Raw genomic sequence first — 14,015 nt, 5'->3', positions numbered from 1 at the left:
CCGAGACAAACGGGCAGAGAGTTCACCTGGAATTAGTCATACTCTTTGAGGTGGTGCAGTGGCTGAATGGTTAAGATGCTGAGTTTGTCAACTGGAAAGCTTGCACCCCAGGTTCGAGACCCAAGCACCATACTATGGAGTGAGCTCCCATTCTTGCTCCAGCTCCTGCAAATCTAGCAGTTCGAAAGCATGTAAATGCTAGTAGATCCGCGGTCCGCGGTCCGCGGTCCGTGGTCAATAAGGCCCCCCTGATTTGTGATCTTATTCGGGGGTGTCCGCGAACTTTATGGGCATTACAGAGACCTGGTTGGGCACAGAAGGGGGTGTACCCCTGGTTGAACTGTGCCCTCCGGGATTCCGAGCATTCCATCAACCGAGGGCGCAGGGTAGGGGTGGAGGGGTGGCGGTTGTGATGAGGGAAGGTCTGGAGCTGAGAGAGTCCACTGTGCCTCAGATAGCCGGTTGTGAAACCCTCCTTGTGAAGTGGGGCCATAAGAATCAGATGGGTCTGTTGATCGCGTACCTGGCTCCTTGCTGCGTGACTACAGCCCTGCCTGAGCTATTGGAGGTGCTTGCCGGGGTGGCGGTTGAGATTCCCAGACTTTTGGTCATGGGGGATTTCAACCTGCCATCGGCCGGCTTGTCATCAACGGTGGTCCAGGAGTTCCAGGCTTCCATGATGGCCTTGGACCTGATTCAAGTAACTGATGGCCCTACACACATGGGGGTGTCCACACTGGACTTGATTTATATCTCTGGACAGTGGTTTAATGATCTGGTATTAGAAGATTTAGTGATGGTTCCTGTGTCATGGTCAGATCATTTTCTCCTCCGCCTAGACTTTCAGACCACCGCTCACCACTGCAGGAAGACGGAACCAATGTGTTGGTTCCGTCCCAGGTGCCTGATGGACCCCGAGAGGTTCCGGACGGAGCGTGGGTCGTTTCCTGAAGATCTTGCCCATGGCACGACCGAAGAACTAGTTGCGGCCTGGGAACAGGCCGCGGCTGGGGCTTTGGACCGTGTCGTGCCTTTGCGGCCTCTGACCCGGCGCAGATCTCAATTGGCTCCTTGGTTTTCTGAGGAGCTGAGAGAGATGAAACGCCGGAGAAGATGTCTAGAGAGTACCTGGAGGCCCAGCCGTTCCGAGGCTGATCAGACACTAGTTAGGTCTTTTTCGAAAACCTACCTAGTGGCACTGAGGGTGGCGAAGCGTTCCTACATTTCCACCCTCATTGCGTCGGCAGATAACTGCCCGGCCGCCCTGTTTCGGGTGACCTGCTCTCTCCTACATCGGGGGGGGGGGGCGGGATGACCCCTTGCAGGGACGTGCCGAGGGGTTTAGTGGTTATCTATACGATAAAATCGCTCAGCTTTGGGATAGTTTGGACCAAAATTGCGATGATCCGGGTGAGATGACTGAGACGCGTCTTGTTGATGTTGTTTGGGATGAGTTTGATTCTCTGGCTCTCAAGGACATGGACAGGTTACTGGGGAGGTTACATGCCACTACATGTTTACTGGACCTGTGTCCCTCCTGGCTGGTGCTGGCCACTCAGGAGGTGACACGAGGCTGGTTCCGGGGAATTATAAATGCTTCTTTGTTGGAAGGGGTCTTTCCCACCGCCTTGAAAGAGGCGGTGGTGAGACCCCTCCTCAAGAAGCCTTCCCTGGACCCAGCTATTTTGGGTAATTATCGTCCAGTCTCCAACCTTCGCTTTGTGGCGAAGGTTGTAGAAAGTGTGGTAGCATGGCAGCTCCCCCGGTACCTGGATGAAGCTGTCTATCTAGACCCGTTCCAGTCCGGCTTCCGGTCTGGATATAGCACAGAGACAGCTTTGGTCGCGTTGGTGGATGACTCTGGAGGGCCAGGGATAGGGGTTGTTCCTCTGCCCTGGTCCTGTTAGATCTCTCATCGGCTTTTGATACCATCGACCATGGTATCCTGCTGCACCGGTTGGAGAGTTTGGGAGTGGGAGGCACCGTCTATCGGTGGTTCTCCTCCTATCTCTCTGACCGGTTGCAGACGGTGTTGACAGGAGGGCAGAGATCGACCGCGAGGCACCTTACTTGTGGGGTGCCTCAGGGGTCGATTCTCTCGTCTCTCCTGTTCAACATCTATATGAAGCCGTTGGGCGAGGTCATCAGTGGCTTTGGGGTGAGTTACCAGCTGTACGCTGATGATACTCAGCTGTACTTTTCCACCCCGGGCCACCCCAATGAAGCTGTCAAAGTGCTGTCCCGGTGCCTGGAAGCCGTACGGGTCTGGATGGGGAGAAACAGACTCAAACTCAATCCATCCAAGACGGAGTGGCTGTGGATGCCGGCACCCCGGTACAGTCAGCTGCAACCGCCCGAACAGAAAGGGTGACAACAGAAAGTGGTGCCATTGGCCCCAACAGAAAGGGTGCGCAACTTGGGCGTTCTCCTGGATGGACGGCTGTCGTTTGAAGATCAGTTGGCGGCCGTCTCTAGGAGAGGCTTTTACGAGGTCCGCCTGGTTTGCCAGTTGTGCCCCTTTCTTTTTTTTTTTTTAATTGAAAAAGTTTAAAAAAAAAAAACATTTCCCCCCCTTTTCCCCCTTTCTCCCAGAAAACCCCTTCCCCTCCCTTCCCCCGGCTTCCCAGGTCAATCACAAGGTATTGTTATACATAAACCAAACATAGAATAAAATTTTCCTTCTAATCCAATTAACCTCATCCAAATCTTTTCATCTCCCAATCCCTCCCATTACATAAAATAATACTTCCTAATTATTCAAAGGCAATCTGATATTTCTTAATCTGATATCTGTTTTGTAGATAATCAATCCATTTTTCCATTCAATTAAATATCTTTCCTGCTTATTGTCTTTTAAAAAGCTGAGATTTTAGCCATCTCAGCCAAATTAATGACTTTCAATATCCATTCTTCTATTGTAGGTACCTCTTCTTTCTTCCAGTATTGTCCAATCAAAAGCCTTGCTGTTGTTATTAAATTCAGAATCAATTTAGTCTCAATCCCTGTACAGTCCGTTATAATTCCCAAAAGGAAAAATTGTGGCAGGAACTTTATCTTCTTCTTCAGTACATTTTGAATAATCCACCAAATTCTTATCCAAAAGGCCTTAATTTTCTTGCAAGTCCACCAAATATGAAAATATGTAGCGTCATCACAATCACACCTCCAACATTTTGCTTGGATATCAGGATACATACATGATAATTTTTTGGGATCTAAGTGCCATCTATAAAACATCTTATAAAAATTTTCCCTTAAATTCTGTGCTTGTGTAAACTTAACATTTCTAACCCAGATTTTCTCCCATGTTTCCAACATTATTGGTTCCTGAATATTCTGTGCCCATTTTATCATACAGTCCTTTACCAAATCCTTTTCCGAATCTATTTCAAGCAACACATTATACAATCTCTTTATATGCTCCTGGGTCTGATTTCTAATTTGCTTTATTAAATTTTCCTCCTTTGCATTATACCAATTTTTGATCTTCTTTCCATCTAGCACTTATTTGCCCATATTGAAACCAAGTATAATTCCTCCTTCTTCATTTTAATACCTGTAATGATTTTAATTGCAATCTACCTCCTTCAGCATACAAAAGTTCTTTATAAGTAATCATTTCCTGTTTCTGTTCTATATTTATATTCTCTATTGCATGTCTGGGGCTCGCCCATATAGGAATCTTGTAATCTAATTTATAAGAATATTTTTCCAGACCAAAAGAGCACTTCTCAACACATGATTCTTAAAAGCCCTATCCACTTTTTTTTCATAAAATAAATACGCATGCCATCCATACAACAAGTCATAACCTTCTATATTCAAAATTCTTTCCTCCGTTAAATTAAATCAGTCACTTATTACTGAAAGGGCTACTGCTTCATAACATAGTTTAAAATTAGGCATTTTTAAGCCACCTCTTTCCCGTGAGTCCTGTATTATTTTCATTTAACCCTCACCTTTTTACCCTGCCATATAAATTTATTAATCCCAATCTGCCAATCCTCCAAATTTTTATCTTTCTTAGTTATTGGTATCATCTGAAACAGAAACAAAAATCTAGGTAACACATTCATTTTAATAGCCGCAATCCTCCCCAATAGCGACAACTGCAATTTTTTCCAGACACTCATATCATTCTGAACTTTTTGCCATAACAAGTCATAATTATTCTTATAAAGTTTCTTATTCGATGAGCTAATATAAACCCCTAAGTAATTAACCTTTTTTACCACCTCAAATCCTGTTATTTCCTCTAGTTTTTGTTTCTGTTGTATAGACGTATTTTGGATTATCACTTTTGTTTTATTCTGATTTATTTTAAATCCTGATACCTTTCCATATTTATCAATTGTTTCCAACAAAGATCTACTTGAATTTATAGGATTTGTTAAAGTAACCACTACATCGTCTGCAAAAGCTCTAACTTTGTACTCATATTGTCTAATTTTAATTCCCTCTATTTTCGTTAATTCTCGTATTTTATCTAATAATGGTTCCAGAGTCAAAACAAACAATAGTGGTGATAAGGGACATCCCTGTCTCGTTCCTTTCGCAATCTTAATAACTTCTGGCCATTAACATATTAAATTGACTCTGTAATATTCTTATAGCCTCTTTAAGTTTGTGATCTTGTGGGTTTTGAATTAATAACTGTTGCTTCTTTTGAATTTCTTCTTCCAAGTACCTACGCTGCCTTTGTTTATTATTCCTCTGCCTATTGTCCAAGTATACCTCTAATAAAAGCTTTACTCGCCTCCCACACAGTTCCTATAGGTGTCCCCTTGTGCATATTAAAATCAAAAAATTCTTTCAACTGTTTCTTATGCACGGTCACTCATGCTCGTCACTTCTCATCTAGATTATTGCAATGCTCTCTACATGGGGCTACCCCTGAAGTGCACTCGGAGGCTCCAGTTAGTTCAGAATGCAGCTGCGCGGGTGATTGAGGGAGCCACACGTTGCTCCCGGGTAACACCACTCCTGCGCAGTCTGCACTGGCTACCTGTGGTCTTTCGGGTGCGCTTCAAAGTGTTGGTTATCACCTTTAAAGTGCTCCATGGCTTAGGGCCCGGGTACTTACGGGACCGCCTGCTGTTACCTTATGCCTCCCACCGACCCGTACGCTCACACAGAGAGGGTCTTCTCAGGGTGCCGTCCGCCAAGCAATGTCGGCTGGCGGCCCCCAGGGGAAGGGCCTTCTCTGTTGGAGCACCTACCATCTGGAACGAACTTCCCCCCCCCGGTTTGCGCCAATTACCTGACCTTTGGACCTTTCGCCGTGAATTGAAAACGTATCTGTTTATCCAAGCGGGACTGGCTTGATTTTTAAATTTTAAATTTTTGATTTTTAATAATTTTAACTGGGATATTTTAGTATGGGTCAATTCGACAGTTTTAATTCTCGGCCACTTATAGAATATGTATTTTAATTATTGTTTTAATTTGTATATTGAATTGTTTTAATCTGGCTGTACACCGCCCTGAGTCCTTCGGGGGAAGGGCGGTATAAAAATCTAAATAATAAATAAAAATAATAAAAAATAAATAGATAAATAGGCACCAATTCACTGGGAAGGTAATAGTGTGATGTGATGTCAAGCTGGCCAGATAACCATAGAAATAGCTTCGGACAGCCCTGGCTCAATGCAAAAACAGTGGCCTTGAAACAGAGATGAGCACCGCTCCCAGAGTCTGCAATGACCTGCAAAATAAAATCCACTAAGTCTTCTTTACCTTTTATTGAATAAAGCGGGCTGGCTGAATAGAGAATCATGCCAGGCACTTAGCACCACATCAAGTTGCATATGCCAGCAACAAACAGAAAAGTCTGCCTTCCAAAGAGAATTGTTGGGAAATCTCCTGCCAAACTCTTTGCTGTGCTTGAAGATTTCAGCCTTCTGAACAGCAGACATCAATAATAACCCACTATTGGGGGTGCACATTAGCCTTTGCTGTGAGATGTGCTGATCATTTGATAGCAAACAGCTGTGGAGCTGGCAGCTTGCAGACCATTTACATCTCTTTCTTGTTGAAAAATGCTGCTGCACAGCTCTCTCCCTTCCTTAAAATGGGGGTGTTTAAATAACAATTCTTTCTGAACAACAGATTCAATCTGAGATTGAGAGGGGGGGAAAAGAGTAGAAAAAACTAATCTTTTTTTTAACCCACCATTTCTGACATCTACTGTGGAACCTGCAATATTTAACTACCAGAATTATTTAATCAGTTTTATTTCTGGTTTCTCTTTTTCTCTCTTTTGCCAAGAGCGAGTTTACACAGAATTGTGCATTCTGATAGTGTGATGGGTGTGTTTAGCAGGAGGCATCCAAAAATTCAATTTTCAAGTGTGGGAATGGTTATGGGATGGCTTGGTTTTTTTTCTCCTTTTCTTATGCTTAAAACAGAAAGAATTGGGTTTATTTAGCAAAAATAAATTTTGGTTCAGGCTGAATTGGCATGCCCCTTCCCAATTTACAACAGTTCATTTAGTGACTATTCAAAGTTACAATGGCACTGAAAAGGGACTTATGACCATTTTTCACATACAACCTTTAAAGCCTCTCCATGATCATGTGATCAAAATTCAGATGCTTGGTAACTGACTCATACTTATAATCTTCTGACCAGCAAAGTCAATGGGGAAGCCAGATTTATTTACCAATTATTTTACTAACTTAACAACTGCAGTGATTCACTTAACAACTATGGCAAGCAAGGTTGTAAAATAGACCAAAACTCAATTAACAAATGTTTCACTTAACAACATAAATTTTTGGCTCAATTGTGGTTGCAAGTTGAGGACTGCCTGTATTTTACAAGAGCTATAGCATTAAACTACCTACAACCATCTCTTCCTGGTCAAACAAAAGATGCCTCAAAGGTTATTGCTTCTGGAAGACAATAGTGGTACCATTTATTTTTTTAAAAAGATATTACATTAAAGAAATGTATATTTTAAAGATAGAGTAAGAGAAATTAACATAATAAAAACAACACCCAAGAACTGTATTTAATAGAGGAAATGTGCATTAAACTCCTATTAATATTGATGTGACCCAACAAGTCTTCAATTTTTTCCTGGGTTTGAAAATTATTGTTATTTAATTGAATAGTAGGGGCATTCTTTACTCCTAAGAACAGTGCATGACCCTGCATTCTTAGGAATAAAGATGATTTGAGTCAGCATATTGCCCCCAACAATATGGGTCCTCATTTTACTGACTTTGAAAAGATGTGAGTCAACTTTGAGCCAGTCAGGATCGAACTCCTCGCAGTGGGCAGTTAGTCTGCAAACCTGCATTCTAATTATTGTGTCACCATGGCAAGTTGGATGACCTTGGGTTAGTCACTATCCCTCAGCCCTAGAAAGAAGACAATAACAAAGCACTTCCAAAATATTGCAAAGAAAACTGCAGAGTCCCTATCCAAGAGTCAACTTTGAAGGCACAATGATCATCATCATCATCATCATCATCAAGGATTATGATCAACCTCATTTGTTTGTCTCAACACCACTAGATTAGACTTTTTTGTGCATGGTATAAGAGTCATATACTCTATAATAGTCTCAAAATTCCAAATGTATCTACTGGTGCAACAGTATTTGGACCCTCTCCACAACACACAATTGGGATATAAAGATAACAAGGACACAAAGAAGTTGTGACTGTAAACTGCAAATCTATTTAAAGGCTCCCTCCTCCCCCATCCAGAGTGAAATGCTGACCTCTCCACATAATTAGTAAAGTGGAGCAGATTTATTCTACTCAGTGCATCTCTAATAGCAAAGTACTTTACTATCACAAACAACAAATCTATAGATACTTGCTTTCTCTCCATGGTTTCTGCTTTTTTTCTATTCAAGACATGTCAAAGCTGGCTCTCTTACAGTATCCTGAGCACTGAAATAAAATTGTGGCATATATATCCTGCGGATGGAATGGGGACTGAACCTCAAGCCATACTGTCATGAGAGATTTAACAGTTTTTGGCACCATGTCAACATTCACATTTAGAACCTGGGATTCTCACATTTTCTCTTTTTCATCCCACTCTCCAAACTTTGAATTGTTGGGTCACCAAAAGTCCCATAACTTCTTAAACCTGAAGCACAGCTTTTTGACATTGAGCAAATTGGGTTCATGTTGATTGGACTGAGTGAGTGAATATATGGTAGGGTTTCACCAAGGTCTTGTGAAAGTCTTTGGAGATGGATGGAGCTGATGAAAAATGTCTTGGAAAGGGTTCCTCTTTTGTATTCTACTTAGATGTTTGGTGGATTAGCCTGTGTTTAACTGGAACAAAAAGGAGCTAGATTTACATTCAGCTTGAACGCCTCATTCTAGATCAGGGGTTGGCAACCCACAGCTTCGAAGCCACATGTGGCTCTTTTATCCCTCTTCTGCGGCTCCCTCCTTTCAAGCCTCTGTTGCAGAGAGAAGCGGCTAACACCACTGCTGTTGTCACTTCCATGGCTTGCCTGCTGCTCTTGCAGCACCTTGCACAGCACAATGAAATTTAGCATGCATCACAATGGGGAGACAGGGTCCCCTCCTCCTCCTGGAGCCCATTATGACACAGAGCCACAATGTAACCCTGCCCCACTCGCCCCCGCCAACAGCAACGGTGTCAGCTGTGGCTCCGGTCGGGCCAGTGTCTTAGGGTGGAAAGCAGGTCGTACGTCTCCCTGAGCGATCAAGCACATCCAACACCAACAAAGGCCAAAAGTAGCTGCCTGCCATTTCCTGCTGCAGTCTGTCGGGCAGTGAGACACACACACAGAGACACACACACACACAGAGAGAGATACAGGGAGAGACACACACACACAGAGAGAGAAAGCAACAGAGACAGAGAGAGAAAGAGAGAAAGAGACACACACACAGAGAGAGACAGACAGAGACAGACAGAGACAGACAGACACACAGACACACACACACACACACACACACACACACACACAGAGGCAGAGAGAGAGAGACACACACACACACACACTCAGAGAAAGAGACAGATAGACAGACAGACAGAGAAATAGACCAAATAAAAGAGAAGGTGGAGTTGCACTATGTATAAGAAATAAGGACATCTCTACAGAAATAGAGCACAATGATGAAAATTATCTTGAATGCATTTGAGTCAATATTAAGGGGGGGGGAATGATATTGCCATAGGTCTATACTATAGGCCACCCAACCAAACAGAGGAAGTAGATGAACTTTTTGCTAGTCAGCTAACTAAGGTATGTAGGAAGCACATCACAGTAGTAATGGGGGATTTTAACTACCCTGACATCAACCGGGAAACAAACTCTGCACCAAGTGGAAGATCCAACAGGTTTCTAACAAACCTAGCAGACAATTTCATTTCCCAAAAAGTAGAGAAGGGAACAAGGGGATCAGCCATACTGGACTTAATTCTCACTAACAGAGATGAAATGATAGAAGGTGTTGAAGCTACAGGAACCTTGGGGGCAAGTGATCACACAATACTGGAATTCAACATTATGCAAACACAAGTAGTAGAACAAAGTCAAACTAGAGTCTTGGACTTTAAGAGAGCTAATTTCAATAAACTTAGAGAGAGCTTGAGAAGGATGCCATGGATGAGAATCCTCAAGGGGAAAACAACTCAAGAAGCTTGGGAAATTTTGAAAAGTGAGATTATAAAAGTGCAGTCTAGCACAATACCAATGAAGAAGAAAAATAATAAATCTCAAAAGAAACCAGCATGGATACATAAAGAACAATCTGACAAATTGAAAGACAAAAAGAACAAGTATAAAAAGTGGAAAGAGGGGCAAATAACTAAGGCAGAATATCAGCAAATAGCCCGAGCCTGTAAAGATGAAGTGAGGAAAGCTAAAGCTCACAACGAACAAAGGCTAGCGACAAAAGTAAAAAATAAAAAAAAAGCTTCTTCCAACATGTTAAAAACAAGAAAAAAGTCAAGGAAACAATTGGCCCATTGCTGGGAGAAAGTGGCAAGAAGATGACAAGCAACAGGGAGAAAGCAGATCTACTTAACTCATTTTTTGCATCTGTCTTTACACAAAAGGAAAAAACAATCCAACCTATCAAAAACAGCACCACAGAAAACAGATTAGGAACAAAGTTAAAATAGGGGGGGAAATGGTAAGTGAGCACCTGTCTACCCTAGATGAGTTCAAATCACCAGAGCCAGATGGATTACACCCAAGGTTCTGAAGGAACTGGCAGATGAGATCTCAGAACCACTGAAATATATCTTTCAAAGATCCTGGAGCACAGGGGAACTGCCAGAGGACTGGAAAAGAAATCTAATAAATAATAATAATAATAATAATAATAATAATAATAATAATAATAATAATAATAATAATAATGATGATGATGATGATGATGATGATGATGATGATGATGATGATGATGATGATGATGATGATGATGATGATAAAAAAAAAGAGCTGATGTAGTTCCCATCTTCAAAAAAGAAAAAAAAAACAGATCCAGGAAACTACAGACCTATCAGCCTGCCTGACCTCAAAACCAGGGAAGATTCTGGAAAAGATAATCAAGCAATGAATCATTGAACACCTAGAAGCAAACAAAGTAATAACCAAAAGCCAACATGGGTTTGTCAAAAACAGATCATGCCAGACTAATCTCATTTCATTCTTTGACAAAATGACAAAATTAGTGGATCAGAAGAATGCTGTCGATATAATTTACTTGGACTTCAGTAAAGCATTTGATAAAGTAGACCATAACCTACTATTAGATAAAATAGAAAAATGTGGGTTAGACAGCACCACCACCAGATGGATTCGTAACTGGCTGACCAACTGCACTCAACGTGTAGTCCTCAACGGAACTACATCCACATGGAAGGAAGTATGCAGTGGAGTACCCCAAGGCTCTGTTTTAGGCCCAGTATTCTTCAACATCTTCATCAATGACTTGGACAAGGGGATAGATGGGGAACTCATGAAATTTGCAGATAACACCAAGCTGGCAGGAATAGCCAACACTCCAGAAGATAGGCTCAAGATATAGAAGGATCTTGACAGACATGAACATTGGGCACTATCTAACAAAATGAAATTCAACAGTAAAAAAAATAAAGTTCTACATTTAGGCAAAAAAACAAAAACAAACAAAATGCACAGGTACTGTATATGTGGTACCTTGCTCAATAGTAGTAACTGTAAGAGGGATCTTGGAGTCCTACTGGACAACCATTTCGATATGAGCCAGCAGTGTGCAGCAGCTGCCAAAAAAGCCAACACAGTTCTGGGCTGCATAAACAGAGGGATAGAATCAAGATCACATGAAGTGTTAATATTACTTTATAATGCCTTGGTAAGGCCACACTTGGAATACTGCATTCAGTTTTGGTCACCACAATGTAAAAAAGATGCTGAGACTCTAGAAAGAGTGCAGAGATGAGCAACAAAGATGATTAGGGGACTGGAGACTAAAACATATGAAGAATGGTTGCAGGAACTCAGTATGTCTAGTTTAATAAAAAGAAGGACTAGGGGAGACATGATAGCAGTGTTCCAATATCTCAGGGGTTACCACAAAAAAGAGGGAGTCGGGCTGTTCTCCAAAGCACCTAAGGGTAGAACAAGAAGCAATGGGTGGAAACTGATCAAGGAAAGAAGCAACTTAGAACTAAGGAGAAATTTCCTGACAGAACAGTTAATAAGTAGAACGACTTGCCTGCAGAAGTTGTGAATGCTCCAACACTGGAAATTTTTAAGAAAATGTTGGATAACCATCTGACTGAGATGGTGTAGGGTTTCCTGCCTGGGCAGGGGGTTGGACTAGAAGGCCTCCAAGGTCCCTTCCAACTCTGTTGTTATAATATAATATAATATAATATAATATAATATAATATAATATAATATAATATAATATAATATAATATAATATAATATAATATAATATAATATAATATAATATAATATAATATAATATAATATAATATTATTATATTATATTATATTTTAAGATCCCTTACAACTCTATTATTCTATGTCTATGCTGTCCAAGTGAGAATTATTGATGTCAAGGATTATGTTCTCCTAGTTTGGGGTTCTTGGAACCAAACCTGGACTGGACAGAAGCCACCACCCCTCCAAGTAGTTTATTCTCTGTAAGGTAGGTAATGGAACTAGGCAGATTAGTCCCTTACTTTCAGGTACCACTCAGAATTTCCTGTTCTAAGTATCTTTGGAGTTGTGCATTGCTTTATGACCCCAGATACATATCAATGTTATTTCCTTAGCTATTGGGTGCAAGGACTCAGGAGCACATGTTAAGTTCCAATTAAGCTAATTTATTGCTTATGCCTATACACAAGAATCTAGTCAACTAAATTCAGAGGGGTGGGGGCTGGACGTCAAGCATGTGTAGATTTGTAAGGATTTTAGGCTGAATCCTATCTTGACTCCACCCCAAGCACTGCCTCTTCTCTGCCTTCTATAGAAAGGATCAGTTCTTCTTCAAGGATATTTTTATTTTTAACTTTCCCATCCAGCCTGCAAGCCAGGGATTTTCTGATGGTTTGCCATTCCAATACTAACCAGGCCATACGAAACAAAAGTATTTCCACAGACATTTGATTAGAGATTCCCTAATAAACAATTGGATTAAAGTTAAAAAGAAACCAATACTAACCTGGTTTGACTCTGGTTAGCTGTTTGAGATCAGGCACATTCAATTATGTACTGTTGAGGATGAAGTCTGCTGAGGGCAAAAGATCCAAACTTGATTCTAGATGATTTAATGAACAATTCATGTAGTTTTCTGTGCAACAATATGACAACAGTTTATCACCTTTCTCTGGGATTCATAGGAGTCTTACAGGATATATTTTTAAACATTGATTGTAGTGTTGATGAAGTGAAATAGTTGTTGTATGAGCCATTTGAACCTTCCTCTTGATATGATGTATTTTTAAAGCACTTGTACAGGAAAGATGCTAACAGCCTGAATTGATTTTACCTAGGTTCCCACATTAATGATGGACACCCAATTTTCAGAGTTTACCCCTGATATCACCCCTATCATGCTGGCTGCTCATACCAACAACTACGAGATCATAAAGCTGCTTGTCCAAAGACGGGTCACCATCCCACGGCCACATCAGATCCGATGCAACTGCGTAGAATGCGTCTCCAGTTCAGAAGTGGACAGCCTGAGGCATTCCAGATCAAGGCTAAACATCTATAAAGCTTTGGCCAGTCCTTCACTCATTGCCTTATCTAGCGAGGACCCAATCTTGACAGCCTTTCGGCTGGGTTGGGAGCTGAAGGAACTCAGCAAGGTAGAGAACGAGTTCAAGGCTGAATATGAGGAGCTTTCACAGCAATGCAAGCGGTTTGCAAAAGACCTACTGGATCAGGCACGCAGCTCTCGAGAACTGGAAATCATCTTGAACCACAGGGATGATCAAAGTGAAGAATTAGATCCCCAGAAGTGCCATGATTTGGCCAAGCTAAAGGTAGCAATAAAATATCATCAGAAAGAGGTAAGGCTTCTTATTTCTTCTTCTGTTGTGTGTGAGGATCTTTGTTCCCTTTTCTGATTGCTGATTGTTAGAAATTCTGTTTATATATAGCACCAGAGATCAAACAAACCATGTTCTTTACTACTTAACTGCTTAACTGTAATAGGAAACAGGATCTCTAGAACAAAAGAACATAGATTCCATAGATCCAAACTTGTAAACACTGCCATTTACTAGCTGAATACTTTAGTCGTTGCATAAAAATACATTCCAACAAAATGTATTCTAACACTAATCTTCTCATCTCCAGCAGCATCTAAGGGATTGGAATTGTGGTGCTTCTCAATTTCAGATTAAAATGCTTTCTTGAAGTCATTTTTCTTAGTTTTTTCAGTCTTCTGATAAAGATTGGTTTCTTTCTAATGCCAGCTTAATTCACATTTTAGTAACTCCTGTGTTCTTTTTCCTGTGGTATTCTACAGTACTACAAAGGAATCAAACCAATGCTTTTATTTAGT

General features: G+C 41.3%; 1 protein-coding gene across 1 annotated transcript in view; it reads left to right on the top strand.

Moving 5' to 3' along the window:
* TRPC5 (transient receptor potential cation channel subfamily C member 5) overlaps positions 1-14,015 on the top strand; it is a 364,061-nt gene that overhangs the window by 141,731 nt on the left and 208,315 nt on the right. Inside the window, exon 3 of the mRNA XM_058154565.1 lies at positions 12,997-13,518. Coding sequence (XP_058010548.1) covers positions 12,997-13,518 — 522 coding nt within the window. The remainder of the gene's footprint in view (positions 1-12,996; positions 13,519-14,015) is intronic.

The sequence above is a fragment of the Ahaetulla prasina genome, chromosome 11, assembly GCF_028640845.1.
Source record: "Ahaetulla prasina isolate Xishuangbanna chromosome 11, ASM2864084v1, whole genome shotgun sequence".
Lineage (NCBI taxonomy): Eukaryota > Metazoa > Chordata > Lepidosauria > Squamata > Colubridae > Ahaetulla > Ahaetulla prasina.
Note: the sequence above shows the minus strand (reverse complement) of the source record. Positions and strands in the feature narration are given on the sequence as shown.